Source organism: Scyliorhinus canicula, chromosome 15 (assembly GCF_902713615.1).
Source record: "Scyliorhinus canicula chromosome 15, sScyCan1.1, whole genome shotgun sequence".
Lineage (NCBI taxonomy): Eukaryota > Metazoa > Chordata > Chondrichthyes > Carcharhiniformes > Scyliorhinidae > Scyliorhinus > Scyliorhinus canicula.
The window spans coordinates 32,244,771-32,262,847 of NC_052160.1; the positions used below are offsets into that span (position 1 = coordinate 32,244,771).

An 18,077-nucleotide genomic window follows, 5' to 3' on the forward strand; every position below is an offset into this window, starting at 1 on the left:
TTGTTCAGCTTTAAGCCATTCTTCTTAATGCTCTTCAACACCCTGTGAAGCCTTTTATCACGTTCTTCTAGTGTTGATCCCCAGACGATTATATCATCAACATAAACGCTGACTCTTGGAATCCCTTCAACTATGTGCTCCATGGCACGATAGAAAATTTCTGATGCTGAAGTTATGCCAAATGGCATCCTTAAGCAACAATATCGTCCAAAATATATGTTAAAAGTGCAAAGCTTTGTGCTTTCTTTGTTTCACCTGCCAGAAGCCTTGTGAACCATCTAACATACTGAAATATGTTGCTCCTGCCATCTCGCATGTTATTTCTTCCTTCTTTGGTAACGGATAAAGTTCTCTTTTAATGTTGAGGTTCAGATCCTTGGGTTCCATACAGATTCGTAAGTCAATGTTCCTCTTCTTGACACAGACCATAGCATTTACCCAATCTGTAGGTTCTTCTATATGTCTAAATTCCGCGTAGAGTCATCATCCTTTCTAACTCATCCTTCAATCTGTCTTTCAATGGAGCTGGTACACGGCTTGGTGCGTGTATTATTGGTTGCGCGTTCTCTTTTAACTGGATTTTGTACATGAAACGTAGAGTGCCAAAGCCTCGAAAAATCCTAGGAAATGTATGGAATCTACGAAGTATTTTGTCTGGGTACAGCAGAGTCTGCACTGTAAACCCGCTGAACTGGCTCAAGTGCCTCGCATGCTCCACTCCCAGTAGAGAGTCACATATTGCCTCTACAATGGAAAACTTTACTGTGGGAACTTTGTTCTTCACATTTACATCGAGCTCACAAGCTCCTAGCACAGTAATATCATTTCCGTTGTAATCTTTTAGTAGTACTGCTTTATTTAACATTTGCAGTTTAATTCTCAGCTCATTTAAATCTGACAAACCGATAAGGTTGGCTCTCACTCCGCTGTCGAGTTTGAAATTAATTAATGTGTCATTATTCATGAATGGAACTATCCATTTGTCTTTTGGAGTTTCTGCATTAACTTCATCGTTGCTACAAATTGTCATTGCAATATTGTCATTTTGCATGCATTGACTATCCTTGTCCTCGTTAGAGATCATGTTGACGAAGAACGTGTCTCTGAGGCATACTTCATCAATCATATTGATTGATTTTGTTTGTTCCGCTTTTTTACTGGTGAAACATTGCTTAGCAAAATGGTTTTTGCCTTTACATTTGGAGCATTGCTTACAAATCGCTGGACACTGTCGTGGCAAATGTCGATTGCCGCATCTCTTACATGAAACGGAAGTTGCTTAAAATGGTTGCCGGTGCTGAGACCATGTTTCTTACCCGAGTGCGTCACTGCACAAATGGTGTTGGCTGCCTCTCCTATCTTTGCGCCCAAATGTCTGAGATACAACATGCTCATCTGCTGTGCAGCTAGCTCGCTGGCATGACAAATTTTGATAGCATCAACAAGCTGAAGCTCATTTCCTCTTAACAGTCTCTCGCGTACCTTGTTGTTACAAATCCTGAATACGATCTGATCACAGATCATCGATGATTGTAGAGTAGCAAAATTACACGACTGTGTCTTCAGTCTCAAATCGGTCAGAAAACTATCAAACAATTCACCTGGCTTCTGGGTGCGCGTGCAAAATATGTAGCATTCAACCTCCTTTTTTTTGGAGTGCAATGCTGTTCAAATTGCTTTACAACTTACTCAAAGTTCTTGCTATCCGCCTCATTATCAAAACCAAACGTATGAAATATTTCTATCACTTGTGGACCTGCTACAGTGAGCAGCAACACTATACATCTCTCATCAGGTTGTACCTGCAGACCACGAGCTACAACATAGAGAGTTGCCAATTGCACGCCAATTCTCATCTACATTACCAATGACTCGAAGCTGGTGAGGTGCCTTCAAACCTTCCATCCTGGACTTCAAAGTCTTTCAGTGCATTGAGTACAAGTTGCCAGTAGTTCACGATGCTAGTAGATGCTAGTTTTTTTTCTTCGGGAGTTATCTTTTGATGTTCAAATCGTGAAACATTCTTGTTTTCTTAGCAGATCTTCAGGCCCGGTACCATGTTAAGTTCCAAGTTCTTATGCACTGGCCGGTGTGAATGATGCACAAAGAACATCTAGTTCTTAACTAGTTATAAGGTATTTTATTCTAAAATAAATGAGTGGTAAAGAAAATTCTAACAAATATATTACAAACTACTAATACTGATAAATTATCCTAGAGCTACTGCAAGTACGACAATCCACTGAGACGACTAATTCCCAACTCCTCGAGATACAGAGTCACATGGTAGACTTACACTGCCACCTACTAGTCGGAGGTCATTTACATCATTATATACAAGATAGTTTATGCATATCATTACAGGAGGCTGGCCAAAAGAGCATTGACATACTTAAGCCTTGAGGTAACAGAGACACTGTAGAGGGTATCAGTGGCAGATGAACTGAGGCAGAGATGGTCAATGCTATGGAGGTGAAAGTAGGCAGTCTTGGTGATGTAGTTGGTTGTTTAATCTCTGCGTTAAATGTGAGACTAAGGTTGCGAATGGTCTGGTTCAGGCATAGACAATTCACAGAGAGACTTGGAATTGGTGGCTGGGGAGTGGGCTTTGTGACAGGGATTGAAAACAATGGATCTGGGTCATGAATATTTATCAGGAAAAGCAAGGGTTCTTACACGGAACTCCTGGGGAACTGCTCTACAAACCTTCCTCCAGCCTGAAAAACATCCATTAACTAGGGCCCAGGAGAAGTAGCTGCACATGGTGCTAATCACAAAGGGGGGACAGCTTGCGTAGCATTGCCGCTGCCTCAATTACCCAACCTGCCTGCTCAGCGTGCTTACAGGTAAATGCACGGTGGGCGCTCCGCTCCAATGTTCTATAGTATAAGCAGTTATTGAAGTGAGAGCGCCATGAGAATGTATTCAGGGTGATGTCACGTTCTTGCAGCACATGCCCATTCTCCCACAGGTCCTCCAGTCGATGGCGCCGGCCCATCCCGGGCAGACCCACCCCCCCCTTCTGACTCTGAGGAGAACAAATTGGAGGAGAGTTCCGAGGATGCAACCGTTATAGTTGCGGCACAAGTATCATCCCCACCCTCCACCGGCGCAGATACACACACCTCGGTGGGACATGTTAGTGGACAGCTTCTGGGGCACAATCTGGTGAGCGTCACACCGCTGATGATGCAGGCAGGAAACCCCAGGTGAAACAGCAGTTGGAGGGCTGCAGGATCCTAGGATCTAGTTGGGTCTCAGCCTGATGCTGAGCCTGTGGTGCAGAGGTACTCGGAGCTGATGGAGACGAGAGGGTACTGACGGGATGTTTAGGGGGAGAGGTCAGAGTCACTCCAGCAGGTCCACGGCCGATTGGAGGAGTCCCAGAGGCTACGGGTGCAGGAGGTGGCACTGGCAATGCGTGGCACTGAGGCCAACACTGCTAGGATGGCGACCGCAGTGGAAAGCCTGGTGCACGATGTCAGCACTATAGAGAAGGTGTCCAAGGTAATAATAATAATCACATATTGTCAGCACATTCCGGCACCTGTTCAGGGAGGCTGGTATGGGAATTGAACCATGCCTTGGCCTGTTTTCAAAGCCAGCGATTTAGCCCTGTGCTAAACCAGATGTCTTTCTGGTGTCTCAGCTCTCCTCTGACCTCTGTCTCTCTTTACTGAACAGTGCTCTGTTCTCGTACCTTTAACGTCAGACCACCTGGAAACCTCTCATTTTTCTGGATTCCTTAAGTAGCTGTCCTTTAGATTTCTGGCATTGGCTTTCTTAACTAATACTCCAATGTATGCCTTTTCTTCTAGCAAAGCTGAGAGTAATGTTCCCTTTCTAGCTACCTGTCACCAACTGGTGCAGCTTCCAGCTAAAAGAACAAAGGGAAGTTTGTTTTCCCCTTACAAGATTTTTAAGCAACTAGATATTTTCTTCTCGTCGTAGCTCTCTCTTATCACAATAGAAACCCAGTTTGAACTGAAATAAAAACATGCACAAATACCGTTGTCTATCATGAATCTAGTTATAAGTCCCTTCCAGGTCCCAAAATATTAAATTAAACCTACCTAAAACGACCTTATTTCTAATGTTTACCAATACAAATATAAATTCCTTAAAACTACCTTTTGTTTTTTCTAACAGTGGAAAAATATAATTTCTGTTGTCGCAGTGTTTTATTGTTAATAACAATATTAATATTCAGATCAACTTCCAAACATTGTTTATGCTGTGCACTGTCTCATACCCATCAGCCAGGTACTCCTGGCTCACACATTCATTCTGAACAATTCACATCTCAATCCCACCATCTGTCCGAATGACCCTCAAAACCTTGAATGGATAATTCTCATGGAATGGAAGTTTGGAAGCTAAAACATGGAACAAAGTAACCATAATTACGTTCACAAATATCGCAATTAATGTTAGCAGGGAGAGTATTACATATCACTGGAGGTTATACGTCATGTAACAGATCTTAAATTTATGTCTTCATTCCCTTACCGGCCTCCCCGAACAGGCACCGGAATGTGGCGACTAGGGGCTTTCACAGTAACTTCATTGAAGCCTACTTGTGACAATAAGCGATTATTATTATTATTATATTATTACCTAGAACCAGAGATCAATAAACCAGTGTCTATGTACCACAGGGAATAATTTATATGGTAATAATTAATCCCTTCTGTCAGAAAAAATCTCATCTGGCCCAAAGCACCAATCAGCGATAGCATTAATTTCAGAGCCTCAGGGTCACATACACTCAAAACGTACTTTATTTTTCAGATGATATATTTCAGAAAGTTACCTGTGTTATGAAGTTCATCATTATTTGAGTGTGACTTATCTTTCGCTTCCCTTTACCTGGTATTGTTTTTATTGATCTGACATTGGAACCCATTTAAGGCCTATTATTACTCCAAAGAGAGTCCCTTTCAAAATCTAAATTTGAACAATATTGGTACTTGGAAATGTGACAATTCATTCACATGGCCAACGTACAGATTGATGACCATTAATTCTGCCTCATTTGTTTGCCTGGCATTCATCAGCCAGTTTCCATAATATGGTGTCAGCCGTAACATATTGTGGAACAATACCTCTACCTTGATTTTAAATCTTTTTCTGCAAAAGAAACCTGGCTGGTCAATTAAAAAGCTTTTGAAATTAAGTGACAATATCAGGGGCAGGAACTTTGCGTCAAATGGGTGGGAGTGGGGTGGCCAATCTGGCACTTTGTTGGGAACAGTCACCTGGCAGTGAATTTTGCTGAATAAACAAATCAGAGGGCACATTCGCCGTCTAAATAAGGATGGTGGGTGGGCTCTCAAAGCTGGAGAGGCAAATAAGAGATGCTCCAGAATGGGGAGGAACTGTAATCTGCTATTGCAGGTAAGGGCGAGAGAGCAGGGCCGCCATCTTGAGGCACCCTCACAGCATCTTTAAATAACTTGAAATGTGAAACAATTGCCACAAGGAGACCTGCAGCCATAGCTGTAACCATGTAGGCAGCAGGAAGAACCTCAATGTCTGTCTGGACTATGAGGGCCACCTGGTCTACCATCAGCAGGCTGCCACCATGAAGCTGGCCTCTCTGATTACTGGGGGAGGTCCACAGGCAGGCCAACTGGAAGACGCCAGTCAGCTTCTGTAATTGTCTTATAATTTACATTAATTGACTGCCCGTCTCTTTCAGGCAGGTGGCTCTTTTGCCCTTATTCCCACCTCTGGGGCGAGGACCCCACCCCACCCCAGGAGTAGAATGATACCGACAAAGTAGCACCCTGGCCGCTGGCACAAAATTCTGCACCCACCTGCTTCTCTTCTCATCTCCATGTGGGAACATAATTTCAGCCCCAGTTAAGTTGTGACTGCCCAACAGGTGGTCATTGGACGAGATAGGTTGCAAAGGTGTAAAACTAAGCTTGATGAAAGTTAAATTAAAGTGGGTATTGGAACTTAAGTGTCTGACAAAGAGGTTTGTTATGTTCTATGTGCTTTCAAATCTCAAAACATTGCTACGACACAGATATTCCATTCTCAGATACCAAAATTAAGTTCAGCGTATGGTTCTGAGCAGCTTAACCTTTGCTCTAGTGGCTGGCAAAGTGCAGTGAACCCCTCTCTCTTACTGGTGTCCCATATCTCCCAGGTACACATGATGTTCATGTTACTGTTTTAATGTTGAAAGAACAAATGTGCGATTTAATGTTGCATTTAAATTGGTTTTCTAAGGACAATTTATGTGTACTTCCAGCCTGGAGCTATAAATATCATGGAATCGGCCCCAAAAAGAAATAATATCCACACAACAAAAGTCAAATTGGTAAGTATTTCATCTACTTCATATTTTTCGAAATGAACATTGTACAATGGCTTTTACAGTTGCTCAAGAATTTATTCAATTTCCTTTGAAAGTTACTATTGAGTCTACTTCCATCATCCTTTCAGACAGTGAATTCCAATCATAACGTACTGTGTAAAAATAATCCATTTCCCCTGTTTCTTTTGTCAATCTGTGTGCAGTTATGTCCCTTGGTTACTGATAGTTTCTGTTTATTTACTCTAACTGGACCCTTCATACTTTGAATACCTGCATTAAATCTGCCTTTCACATTCTCTACTCCAGAGAAATAATCCCAGCTCGTCTTTGCATAGAATTGGAGATCTTTAGTCTTGCTGACATTCTAATAAAACTCCTCATCTTTCATTAATCCACTTTAAAAAAAACTAATCTCAGGGCTTCTCCACACATGCACCTTGGTAAACATTCCCAACCTCAAACAATGTCCTAACCCTAGACAGGTCTGCCAAGAACTCACCGAAAATATTTCAAAATAAAGCCCTCCACAAATTCCTCACATCCACCTACATTTCCTCTCCTCTGTTGTAATAAGAGGTACATTTACCTGTCAGGCCTACCTTAGATGGTTGTCAATCACCGACACCTCGACGGGATGTGTTGAGTTAGTCCCATGACTTGTACTCAGTTTACAAACAGAAGAAGTCAGATGTACTACACATAGTTTCCCAGTTAACTCTATTTATATGTAGTTTTATCTTCACATAAAGAACCCACATTATTGATGTGTTGGGTAAGCTGGGTCTGCGAGGACTGCGTTTACTGCAGTGGTGAGAGAGACAGGCTTCCAACACTTGAAGAAATGCAACTCGATTTTATTGAACTCTTAACTATCATACTTGCTTTAACTGTGGGTTGACACTATGCTGACTTGACTGGAGACCTGAGGCTAACCTGACCAGACTATCTTACTCCCACATGGTGTTTGTTCTAGTTGATGCTCACGAGCTCTGACTGTCTCAGAGGCTGGATCCTGAGAGAGCGGGAAAACTAGCGCCCTCTGGCTTTATAGTGGCCGTGTCCTGTCTGGTGATTGGCTGCTGTGTTCTGTGTGTTCACTGGTCATCCTGTGTGTCAATCACTGCCTGTCTGCACACCATCATATACCTGTGTGTATATTATGACAATTATTGTTTCCTCAATCTTTGTTGTGTGATTAGTACATTTTCATGGAATATTACACACCCAACTGGAGAATATTCATCATGTATCATATCTTAAATCAATCCCTTCATTTGTACCTCAAACCATTGTCCATGTACCAGCGGGAATAACTTGTATAGTAATTATTAATATCTACTGTGACAATAATCCTCATTTGGCCCAAAGCACCAATCAGCGACATGATTCATTCAAGAGCCATGAAACCACCAAAACATACTTTTTTGGAACGTCACATTGTAGCAGCATGATGTTTGAATATTTGCCTGAGAACCAAACAAGTCTCACCACTTCACATGCAGTAGAAGAAAAGAACTAGGGTGCCAAATAAACAGGTATAATGTCTCATTGTGTGTCAGTGATTCTGCACCTCGGTCCGAATCCTCCTCTAGAACATAGAACATAGAACAGTACAGCACAGAACAGGCCCTTCGGCCCTCGATGTTGTGCCGAGCTATGATCACCCTACTCAAACCCACGTATCCACCCTATACCCGTAACTCAACAACCCCCCCACCCCCCCCCCCACCTTACTTTTTAGGACACTACGGGCAATTTAGCATGGCCAATCCACCTAACCCGCACATCTTTGGACTGTGGGAGGAAACCGGAGCACCCGCTGGAAACCCACGCACACACGGGGAGGACGTGCAGACTCCGCACAGACAGTGACCCAGCCGGGAATTGAACCTGGGACCCAGGAGCTGTGAAGCATTTATGCTAACCACCATGCTACCGTGCTGCCCTTCTCTGTACCTTCATTCTAGGGCATTGTCACAGGTCGGTTAAATCGGCACCAGTCAGCTCTCTCTCAAAGCGGAGAGCAGCCAGGGCACACAGTGGCACAGTGGTCAGCACTACTGCCTCGCGGCACTGAGGACCTGGGTTCAATCCGGCCTTGGGTCACTGTCCTTGCGGAGTTTGCACATTCTCCCCGAGGTATAACTCCCACAACCCAAAAAATGTGCAGGGTAGTTGGAATAGAACACACTAAATTGTCCCTTATAACAAAAAGTGGGGGAACAGCCTATGGTCTGTGGTGGCATTTACATTTGGCAGTTCGCAGGCACCAGGTCCTGGTAAGATTGTTCACATTTGTGAGCGCATAATCATTCTAAGTCTACCTGCCGTAAAGTTTAAGCAAGGATTCTGAATACCTTTAAGCAGAACTAACAGACAGGAGAGACTCCGTTCCGGCTGCTTACTGGCCCGACAGAGGTAGGGTAGGAGACCTCCTGGTAGGGGACCTCCTGGGAAGGTTAATACTAAAGACTGGACTGGGAAAACAAATCCATCTGTTAACAGCTCCTAACAGCCATTAGAACTCTGTTTTTCACTGTCAGTTGAACTTCTGAAGTTAATTTTCCTGCCCAAATCACTGCTTTGTGAGCAGAGTTTAGAGTTCACCCGGGGGAAATCAAAGAGCTCAGCAGTGCCGCCATTGCCATCAAGCAGTTACCGGTGACTAGGTGAGGCAATGACCACTGGGGTACTGTAACTCAGAGCTAAATTAATTTGAGAAGAGCTATCGAAAGTTCCTGATAGCATTACAAATCCTGAAAAAAGTTAAAATATGACCACTCAGTTTCCAACACTTAATTGGAAGGCAGCAGATCTCCTATCTGAGTTCATTGGTAGGCAGTGTGACCTTGTACACGCACCCAGAAATATGCCCAGCTTTTGACAGTATATGCATGGCACATTGCAGCAGAGGAAACAAAGCGCCACGGCAGAAATCAACAGCCGGACCAAGTGGTTCAATATCATAAGATGTCACGCCCAAAAGCCAGACAGACAGAGTTGCAAACAAGCCAGAGCACAAACTGCGTCAAGAAAAAATTGTGTATCTAATCTCCAACCAAACTATCCAGTGATGATGACCAGCACATCAACACACAAAGCAAGCCACCATTCAATACGATAAACATCAAAGAGATGTATTGGTACAGTGGTACCAACAGAACCGTTTGCCACTGTCCAGATTATATGCCCACAGATGCAGGTTAGGCGTAACCTGTATGCAAAACTGGATACTGGTGTAGGTGCAAACATCCTTCCACTTTGCAGACTGAAATGTACTTATCCACAGAAAAGGCAAATGATGGTTCAACAAACTCATTGCATGCTGTGGCTCGGAGATTCCATCCCTGGGAATGATTGCTGCCATGTCGCTACTACAATTCACCCTGTTTACCCCAGATATTTTATGTTGTGGGCACCACATCTCCAGTGGTCGTGCGTTTGCTAGGACCGTTCATTGTATCCTCAAGAAAATAATGAGGACCACAGACCACAAGAAGCCCCATTGTAAACCCTGCTTCCACTGGGAGAAGGCAATCCAACTCTGCCACGCAGATCTTTAACCAACAGGCTGTGTGGCACAATGTGAACTGAATATGCATACCCATTCCAAACTTCATCACACTGCAGAACCAATGCAGAATTGCTATTTGGCAGTCAACATTCCCCAGTCATCACTTGTCAGTAGTACTCCCAGGGGTACAAGGCGCATTACTCAAAAAGCAGCGGAAGATGAAAGATACCCATGATCGGCATGCAGGTAACAAACTACTCAAGCTGAACATCAGGCGGTACGTTTGAGTACAACACCAAACTGATTGGTACATAGGATCCATCAGAAATCATCAACATCTACAGGACTAAGATCGGATCAAGTACGAACATCAAATGGCATAACAGTGCAATGCAACAGATGTTAAATCAGAGGACATACCACAGGCAAAAACACCGAGCAGTCCTATTACAGCCAGATTACAGATTAAGGTATAACGCAAACGAAGCATCCCCTAACCAGCATTCTGAAAATGTACAGGAGCCTCCAGCAAAGGTCACCATAAGTAAATTTGAACCGATAAGCAAACCACTGATATGTTTCAGAAACTTGTAAATTTACTGCATGGTACATTTTTTTATTTACCTGTTTACTCAAATTGGGCAGAGTTCTCCATTTTTGAAACTAAATAATAATATAATAATACAAGTGTGGTGTTGGACCACTCTGGCAGCACCTTTTCTGTTGTCCAGAATAACGGGATCCTGCGCCAGTTTCTGAACTGGAACCTCATTAATTCTGCGCAGACACGTTCACCTGCAAACCTCCTGGCAGGCTGGTATTCATCTGCTTGCTATCAGCTAGTGCCTTTGAATGTCCAGGGTCTATGTTTAAATACCAGCCCAGAACATTCATATCACTCTCGGATGGACTGCACATCTCCCAGTTGACTCTGTTTGTATATATTCTCAGCTTACAAAATGAACCCACGCTATTATTTCACCAATGCTTGTTATGTGTTTGATTTACATTGAAGAGAAGAACAATACATCTTCCCAGTGAGCTCTCCTTGACCTCCCACGTCTCCTCCTTAAATCCAATGCACCTACTGCCTCCCAGTTCAACTTTCACTCAGTTACCTGCACTTTCAACCTCCTCTGCATTCACCCGTGCCCTATCAACAACATGTATTTTTGCATGTGTTCCCCCAATTCTCCATGCTATCTTGGGTTAAAAACTTCAGTGAAAAGGGGTAAGCAACTATTTGAGCAGCATCGCAAGAATTTATCTTCATTGTTAACACTAATGCACCACCACAAGAGATTTGGAGAACCCTTGTTGAAAATGTAACCCATGATCTTCAATGCGCAGAATGCAGATGCATTCCTGGACTGGAAACATTTTTTACTTAATGATATAACTGAACTCTTTCCTTAACAATCAGATATCAAATCCGGGCGTGATTTAACAACCTTGTCATGCCCTCGCTGGGCATGATCCAGATCAGCATATTTAAATAATCCATTAGTCTAATTTAAATATGCGTTCAAGGGATTCTCCCGGCGCCCGGGACCTGGCACCCAGGACCTAAGGGCCACGCCTGGAAACCTCACCAGGGGCCATTTAATACTGGTTTCCACAAACGTGGACCAGTCATAATTGTACCTGGAGTGGGGGGGGCTCCCAGGCCATTACAGACCCCCTAGTGGTAGAGGTCAGGACAGGGTAGCACCCTGGCACTCACTCTGACACCCGGGCACCTTGGCACTGCCAGCCTGGCACAGTAGCAGTGCTACCCAGGCACCCTGGCAATGCCAGAGGGGCACTGCCAGGGTGCCCAGTTACCAGTGCCAGTGTGGCAGTGCTAGGATGCCTGGGTGCCAGTTTGACACTGCCAAGTATCGGGCCCGCGGGGCCTTACCAGGTAGAGGGGGGTGAGGAGATGTTCCCGGGGGCCTCCCTAAGGTTAGGTGTGGCTCAAAGGCGGAGGGGAGGGGGCGAAGAATAGAAGTTTCGGGCAGCCAGACAAAACCTGTCAGCAGGAAATTATTCTAAGTACGGCCTCGGCAGAGAGAAACTCCCTGAAACCAAAAAAAAAAGCCTTAAAACAAGCTGTTCTTAGAGCTGCAGCCACCCATAAACACCCCGCTAAATGCGCCCATACCCGTTTTTTTTCCAGTTAAATCCGCTCTCTGTCTATAAACATCAAAAAGGTAGCGCCAGGGTGAGAGGCCTGTAGGGTATTCAGCACACTAAGCCCTCAAATGATGTGTCTTCATGAGCGAAACATGAAAATATGCTTCACCCCTCACTGTTAAACCATTTATATTTTATCAGTGAGTAACACTAAAGGAGATCAGATGTAATTAAAAGTCTTATCCTGCTGGTATCTGTTTACTGTTCCCAGAGTACGTGAAACAGCATGTTGATTATTAAAACCAATTTAATATCACATACATACTTCTTTTATTATGTCTCAAAACTAAAATTTCGTTCTTAGGGCTTGGAGGCAGTGACAAAAGAAAAATTAAACTCATCAGTGCAATGTTGCTTGGGTCATCCACCCACCCGTTTATAACACCTCTAAAAATAAAACATAAAATAATAGAGAAGCCAATCATTCTTTAAAATCATTCTTATTCTTAAAATGTAATTGCTCAGATTTTGCTATGAACTAATGGCGTTCAGCGTTATTTGTGAACAAATGATCCAGCAACTTCAGGTGAGAGACAGACGCACAGTTAAACTCAAATGTCCAACGATTACTTAGTCTTTTCAGTCCAGTACTGACCTAAATGCTGCTCAGCTGTAACTGAAAGATAATAATAATACTAATGACCTTTTATCGTCGCAAGTATGAAGTTACAGTGAAAAGCCCCTTGTCGCCACATTCCGGCGCCTGTTCGGGTAAGCTGGTACGGGAATTGAACCCGCGCTGCTGGCCTTGTTCTGCATCACAAACCAGCTGTCTAGCTCACTGAGCTAAACCAGCCCTCATAAACAGAAAGACGAAAAGGGGGAGGGGGGGGTACGGAAAGAATTGAAGAGTAGAAAGAGAACGAGCGAGATGGTTACAAAGAGGAACAGTTTTAAAAACACTATACCCATGGGACATAAATTTGTATTTAAATGCTTCTGCTCAATAGGACATTGTGTCAGCATCTCTGCTACTTTGTTTGACTTCAATACAAAACGTGAAATAATTCTCTTGAAGAGTGGGAGAAGGAGGAAGGGAGTATGATCAACTGATTGAAAATTATTCCTTTGAACATTCGTTTAACAGGACACTTCATAAATTAAACCATCATCAAAACAGTCTAACCTTCTAAACCTCTTCTTCTTATCTCGAAAAAGTTATGGCCAATTATAACCAGCTTACCTCACATTTCTAAATAAAACGTCCACATACTCGATACAGTTTCGCAATGTTGCAGGAATGAAATTGAAAGGATTTTCTTTATTTTCATTACCTTCCGTTTGCAATGCTTTGTGCTTTCTTATTTATTTTGCTAACCAATAATAATTAGTAATAATTAAAGCTACACATGTGGGAGGAGCAGCAATGGTTTATCTTTGATTCAAGATCCAGCCTACCAGCCACTGACAGAACTGCTTGCTAGCTATTGTCAAGCACCACCAACAGATGGGGGGGGCGGTAATGGGGGGAAGAGTGCATAGGCAAATGTACCGAATCTTTAAATAATCACCATAAAATACATAAACTTTAGAATTCACGATACATAATCGCACCTCAATTTGCGACACAAAAACGATCAAGAACTGCCCAAGGAAATGGAAGGAATTTGGATTTGATCTCTCATCATTTCTCAGATTGTCCCCCTCTTTAGAAATCCTTCTCACTCGTTTTGGCAGCTGCCCCCTTTTATTTTCCTCTTATTCTGTCCCACTTCATGGTGGGGGGGACATTTCCAGGTGATCAACTGGCATTGCAGAGCAGTGCCCGCTATAGAAAATCCCCTGAGGTTTACTTTCAATGACACCAAGCAGAATGAAAAATCAGGCAGTTTCTATAACATACGGCCTATCTGCAGCATTGGTTTTGCACCCCAAGTTGAAAATGTACCCCTCGTCTTTGGAGCTCAGTGATATCCTCCTGGCTTCTGAGTCTAGAATTAATCAATTGCAACCAACTTCTCTTCCCAGAATTTATTATCATGGCCGGAACTTTCCGGCAGTTCACGCCGGCAGGTTTCACAACAGTGCAGGGTGAATTTCAGCGGGAAACCTCGTTGACAACGATGGGACCAGAGGATCCTACTGCCAGCCAATGGTGGGCAGACTTTTGCGGCAGGTTGCCCGGAAAATCCCGCCCACGTACCTCTGACTTTTGCCCTGCATTCCATCAAGTGTTTTTGTACACCTGTGCTTGTTCATTACCCAGGACAGTGGAATGTGCATGAAAATTCAACTGACAATGTAAGTCTGGTTGCTCCCATAATACTTTCCTACGAACAATATCTGGAATCTAACTGGGTCCAAGGTTCAATATAAGAATATTACATATTTCTAACTATCGAGCATTGCAAATAGTTACACCAGAAATAACTCTGTTTTGAAGGGGGAAGAAACAACTGTTTCAATTACCCTCTAATCAATAACTTCTGACGTTTAGTCAGTGAACGAATTGTACCAAAATAATGAAATGAAATCGCTTATTGTCACAAGTAGGCTTCAAATGAAGTTACTGTGAAAAGCCCCTAGTCGCCGCATTCCGGCACCTGTTCGGGGAGGCTGGTATGGGAATTGAACCGTGCTGCTGGCCTGCCTTGGTCTGCTTTAAAAGCCAGCGATTTAGCCCAGTGAGCTAAACCAGCCCTTAATTATGACAAGTTTGAAAACTGAATGTTAAAAAATTATTAATAATGACTTAAATTATTTTGAGGAATTTATTTGTGCTTCTTTTAAAATCTAGATTAATGGAACCTACAATTATTAGTTAGGAAATATTAGAAAACTCAATGTTAGAAAACTCAGGTGATCTTTTTTCTTATTTTTGAAGTTTTTTAAACTTCTGATGGCTAAGCAATGGAATCCTTTTATTTGTGGCCTTTGTATTGCTGATAAAATAACTTAAAGCCTACAGGTTTTGAACTGAACAAAGTCTTCCAAGCAATTTGGTTTTGATCGGTGAAACAAAACTTTACAATACAAGTGACATGATTAAAAATTTAATTTTTCTCGAAATACAATATTGAGGGAAGGTTCCATGTATTCAGTTGACGTTAATCAAGGTTGAGGTTTTACTTTGAGAAAGTATGCTGTTTAAATTATAACCAAGACCTTTGCCAAATACACCATATGTTCAGCTGTGCTGAAAGGAAGTCAAGCTTCTTCACATTTCATTCTTTTCAACCAGCAGTACGTTCCTTCCGGCAGTACATCCTGTTTAGAACTGCTGTGAACAGCTTGGACTCAAGGGTTGTGTTGCATAACTTGCCACAGAATATACATTATTTTTGCCCAAATAATGGTGCATTGTTTAATTAAACAAATGGTTATTGATCATAATTATAAGACTTCTCAATCTGATGTGCCCTAAGGACCTTTGGTAAGTCATGGGAGCCAATGTACAGGTGCAGGTTTTAAATTGTTTCTTTTTAAAGAGGGCCAAATCTAGGCAGAATTTAGTAATGTTGTGGCTCAGCCCATTACACATCATTCTGAGCTGGGAGTTGGAGCAGTAAATTGCATAAAGGGAGGTGAACAATTAAAGGAAAGTGCATGCCCAGCTGGTCCGAAATTCACCAGCTTTGCAAAGCTCAAAGAGTAATTTCAGTTTATTGGCAAACCTTGCCAAAAATGAAGGGTGAGAGGGCTAAGACGTTTCTGTCAAAATGAAGGAAAAGGAAATCCAATATGAATCTTCAGGCAAGTAACAGAATAGTATAGACCGCTGTTTGATGACTGCTGAAGTGGTGGGAATAGTTGAAATATTTGAGGTGGTTGAGAGGAGTGTTGCCCTGCATCCCATTCCATGATGCCATTCCCCTGGATTCAAATTGTTGTATACCGAGAAAGAAACGAGGATAGGTTTGTGTCTGCAGTTGATCATTAATATGACTGGTTGTGCCAACCCTGGTGTTGAAAGTATGCTATCAGCACATACTTTGCATTTGATATTTTTTGCTGACACAGTTCTATGAAGATAGCTCCCCATAGTCATTGCCATTGTCAATGCAACAAAGCTTGCAAATATTGTAGTGTCATGGCATGTGTAGTCACTCAGGCCATGCCATCTTCCCTGCAGGGTCATTGAAAGCATGCCCATAATGGTAATTGGAAAGCTTCTGATAAATGTTCAGTTAATTGAGCATTCATGTATATTAGTAGTGCCACCAGTCCTGCTGTCCCAATTTTGTTTTGGAATTGGAACAACTGCATGCACTGCCAAAGTGTGCTTCACACATCCCTGTCCGCAGATGCAAGTGTGCAGATGGGCACAGAACACTGTCATGCTGCAGGGTAACCTGCCTGGAATCACTTTTTTACATCTCTCCTTCGTCCAAACACTTGAACAACATTGAATTCCCATTGGCAGACACAGTGATGCCAGTAATCATTTTCGTCAACAGACACAAAAGCTTATTGAGAAATGTTTACAGAGATAAAAAGAAAAAAATAGTGCCTTAAGCCAGAGAGGAAATGTTCTTGATAGACTTTTCAATGGATTACAGTATACAGCAGAACCACTAGGAATGATGAACGCCTATTATAGATGCATAGGACCTTTGCTTGGCCTCAACCCAAGTGAATGCTGGACATTGCTGCAGGACGTATATTTACATCATTTCTACAACATTATAATATTATCAAACTCCCTTTGGAAATGTGAATCTTACACTAAAGGAGCATTACGACGTTCAGGATCTCCTCCCAGCTCATTCCACGTTATTAATTCCTGTTCCCTGGTGCATAGAACACATTATTTATTTGAAAAATGGGCCGCAGTATTTCACATAACTGTAGAAAATTGTTACATTATTTTATATTGATGTATTTTAATGATCAGACCAATAATTAGATAAACATTCATAAAAGTTCAAACCCCTTGACTGGAACAAACCGGTTTAATCTGTAAGAAAGTTTAAGAATGTATTAAACTCTTGCTTGTAACTAATCTCTGATTTTCATTCTTTTGCATCTTTTCCTGTCCAAGTGAGTATTGGTGCAGTGTTAAGCACACCACTGTTAATGCATAGTGACTGCTAAATCGCTTAGGGGCTCATAGCTCAGGCCGAGTATCCTTTATCCGTAACCCTCGGGGCCGATTACGTTTCAGATTTCAGATCATTTTGGTTTTTGGATTCCGCACGTAGGCCAAGGCTTCCTTACATTATAATGGCCGAAGCTTAAGCCAGCTATAGTCTGAAGTAAATAAAATAACTAGAAAAGTAAGATGTATCACTGAATAATAAATACAGGGCACCTGTAATAAGGTCCCACTCATGATTGTGCTTATTGGAGAGAGTTTGCATGGTAAACAGTGTTACAAACAACTAGATTTCCCATACGAAAGCTCGGGTACGTGTCAGTGAGGTTTGTGTCAGCTTGGGTCATAGACCTCCCACACCAAATTCAATTATGTCCATAAAAATGTGTTTTTTGGACGTGTTCGGTTTTCGGATTTACTGATAAAGGATACTCGACCTATAGCGGAAAATATATTTTATAATAGCAAATTAGTCATAGAGGGACAGCTAGATTTATTATGGTATGTTTTGTTAATTGTATGCCTGCATTTGAAAGAAATTGTCACAGTTGCACTTTGCTAGAGATTCCATATTGGTCCCAGATACAGTTGGGAGGCAGCACAGGGGCTGATGGGTGCAGAGGTGGGCTGGACAAAAGGTTGGACATGGCGATCAGGCACTTTGTCCCAGCTGCAAGAAAAAAAGAAACAAAAACAACCCTCACCCATTCGCACACCCCCATGCCTCATCAATGCCAACTTATGGCCCATAGCAACCCTCCAAAGCCTCTCATACCCTTCATACCAACCTCTGCCCATCTACCCACCTCCATGGCCCTTTATAGTCCCTATGCCAACTTCGTGCCAACATAAGCCTAGTTACCCACCACCCTTTTCCCTCACACCTTGTATGTCAATTCACCCAATATACACCATTGGAGGCTTCGGGATCCATGTTGCAAATAAATAAAATGAAAGGGTTTGTTAATGAATGCACTATTGAAATATAACACTCTCATTGATTAAAACCCCATTCAATTCATTTT

General features: G+C 42.5%; 1 protein-coding gene across 6 annotated transcripts in view; it reads left to right on the forward strand.

The window, feature by feature from the left end:
• Window positions 1-18,077, forward strand: part of rgs11 (regulator of G protein signaling 11) — a 161,050-nt gene that overhangs the window by 94,999 nt on the left and 47,974 nt on the right. For 4 of the 6 annotated variants that reach the window (XM_038820413.1, XM_038820417.1, XM_038820415.1 and 1 more), the window contains exon 9: window positions 6,263-6,330. In XM_038820413.1, coding sequence (XP_038676341.1) covers window positions 6,263-6,330 — 68 coding nt within the window. Of the gene's footprint in view, window positions 1-6,262; window positions 6,332-18,077 lie in introns of all 6 variants that reach the window. The other 2 variants (XM_038820414.1, XM_038820416.1) reach the window with 1 other exon arrangement.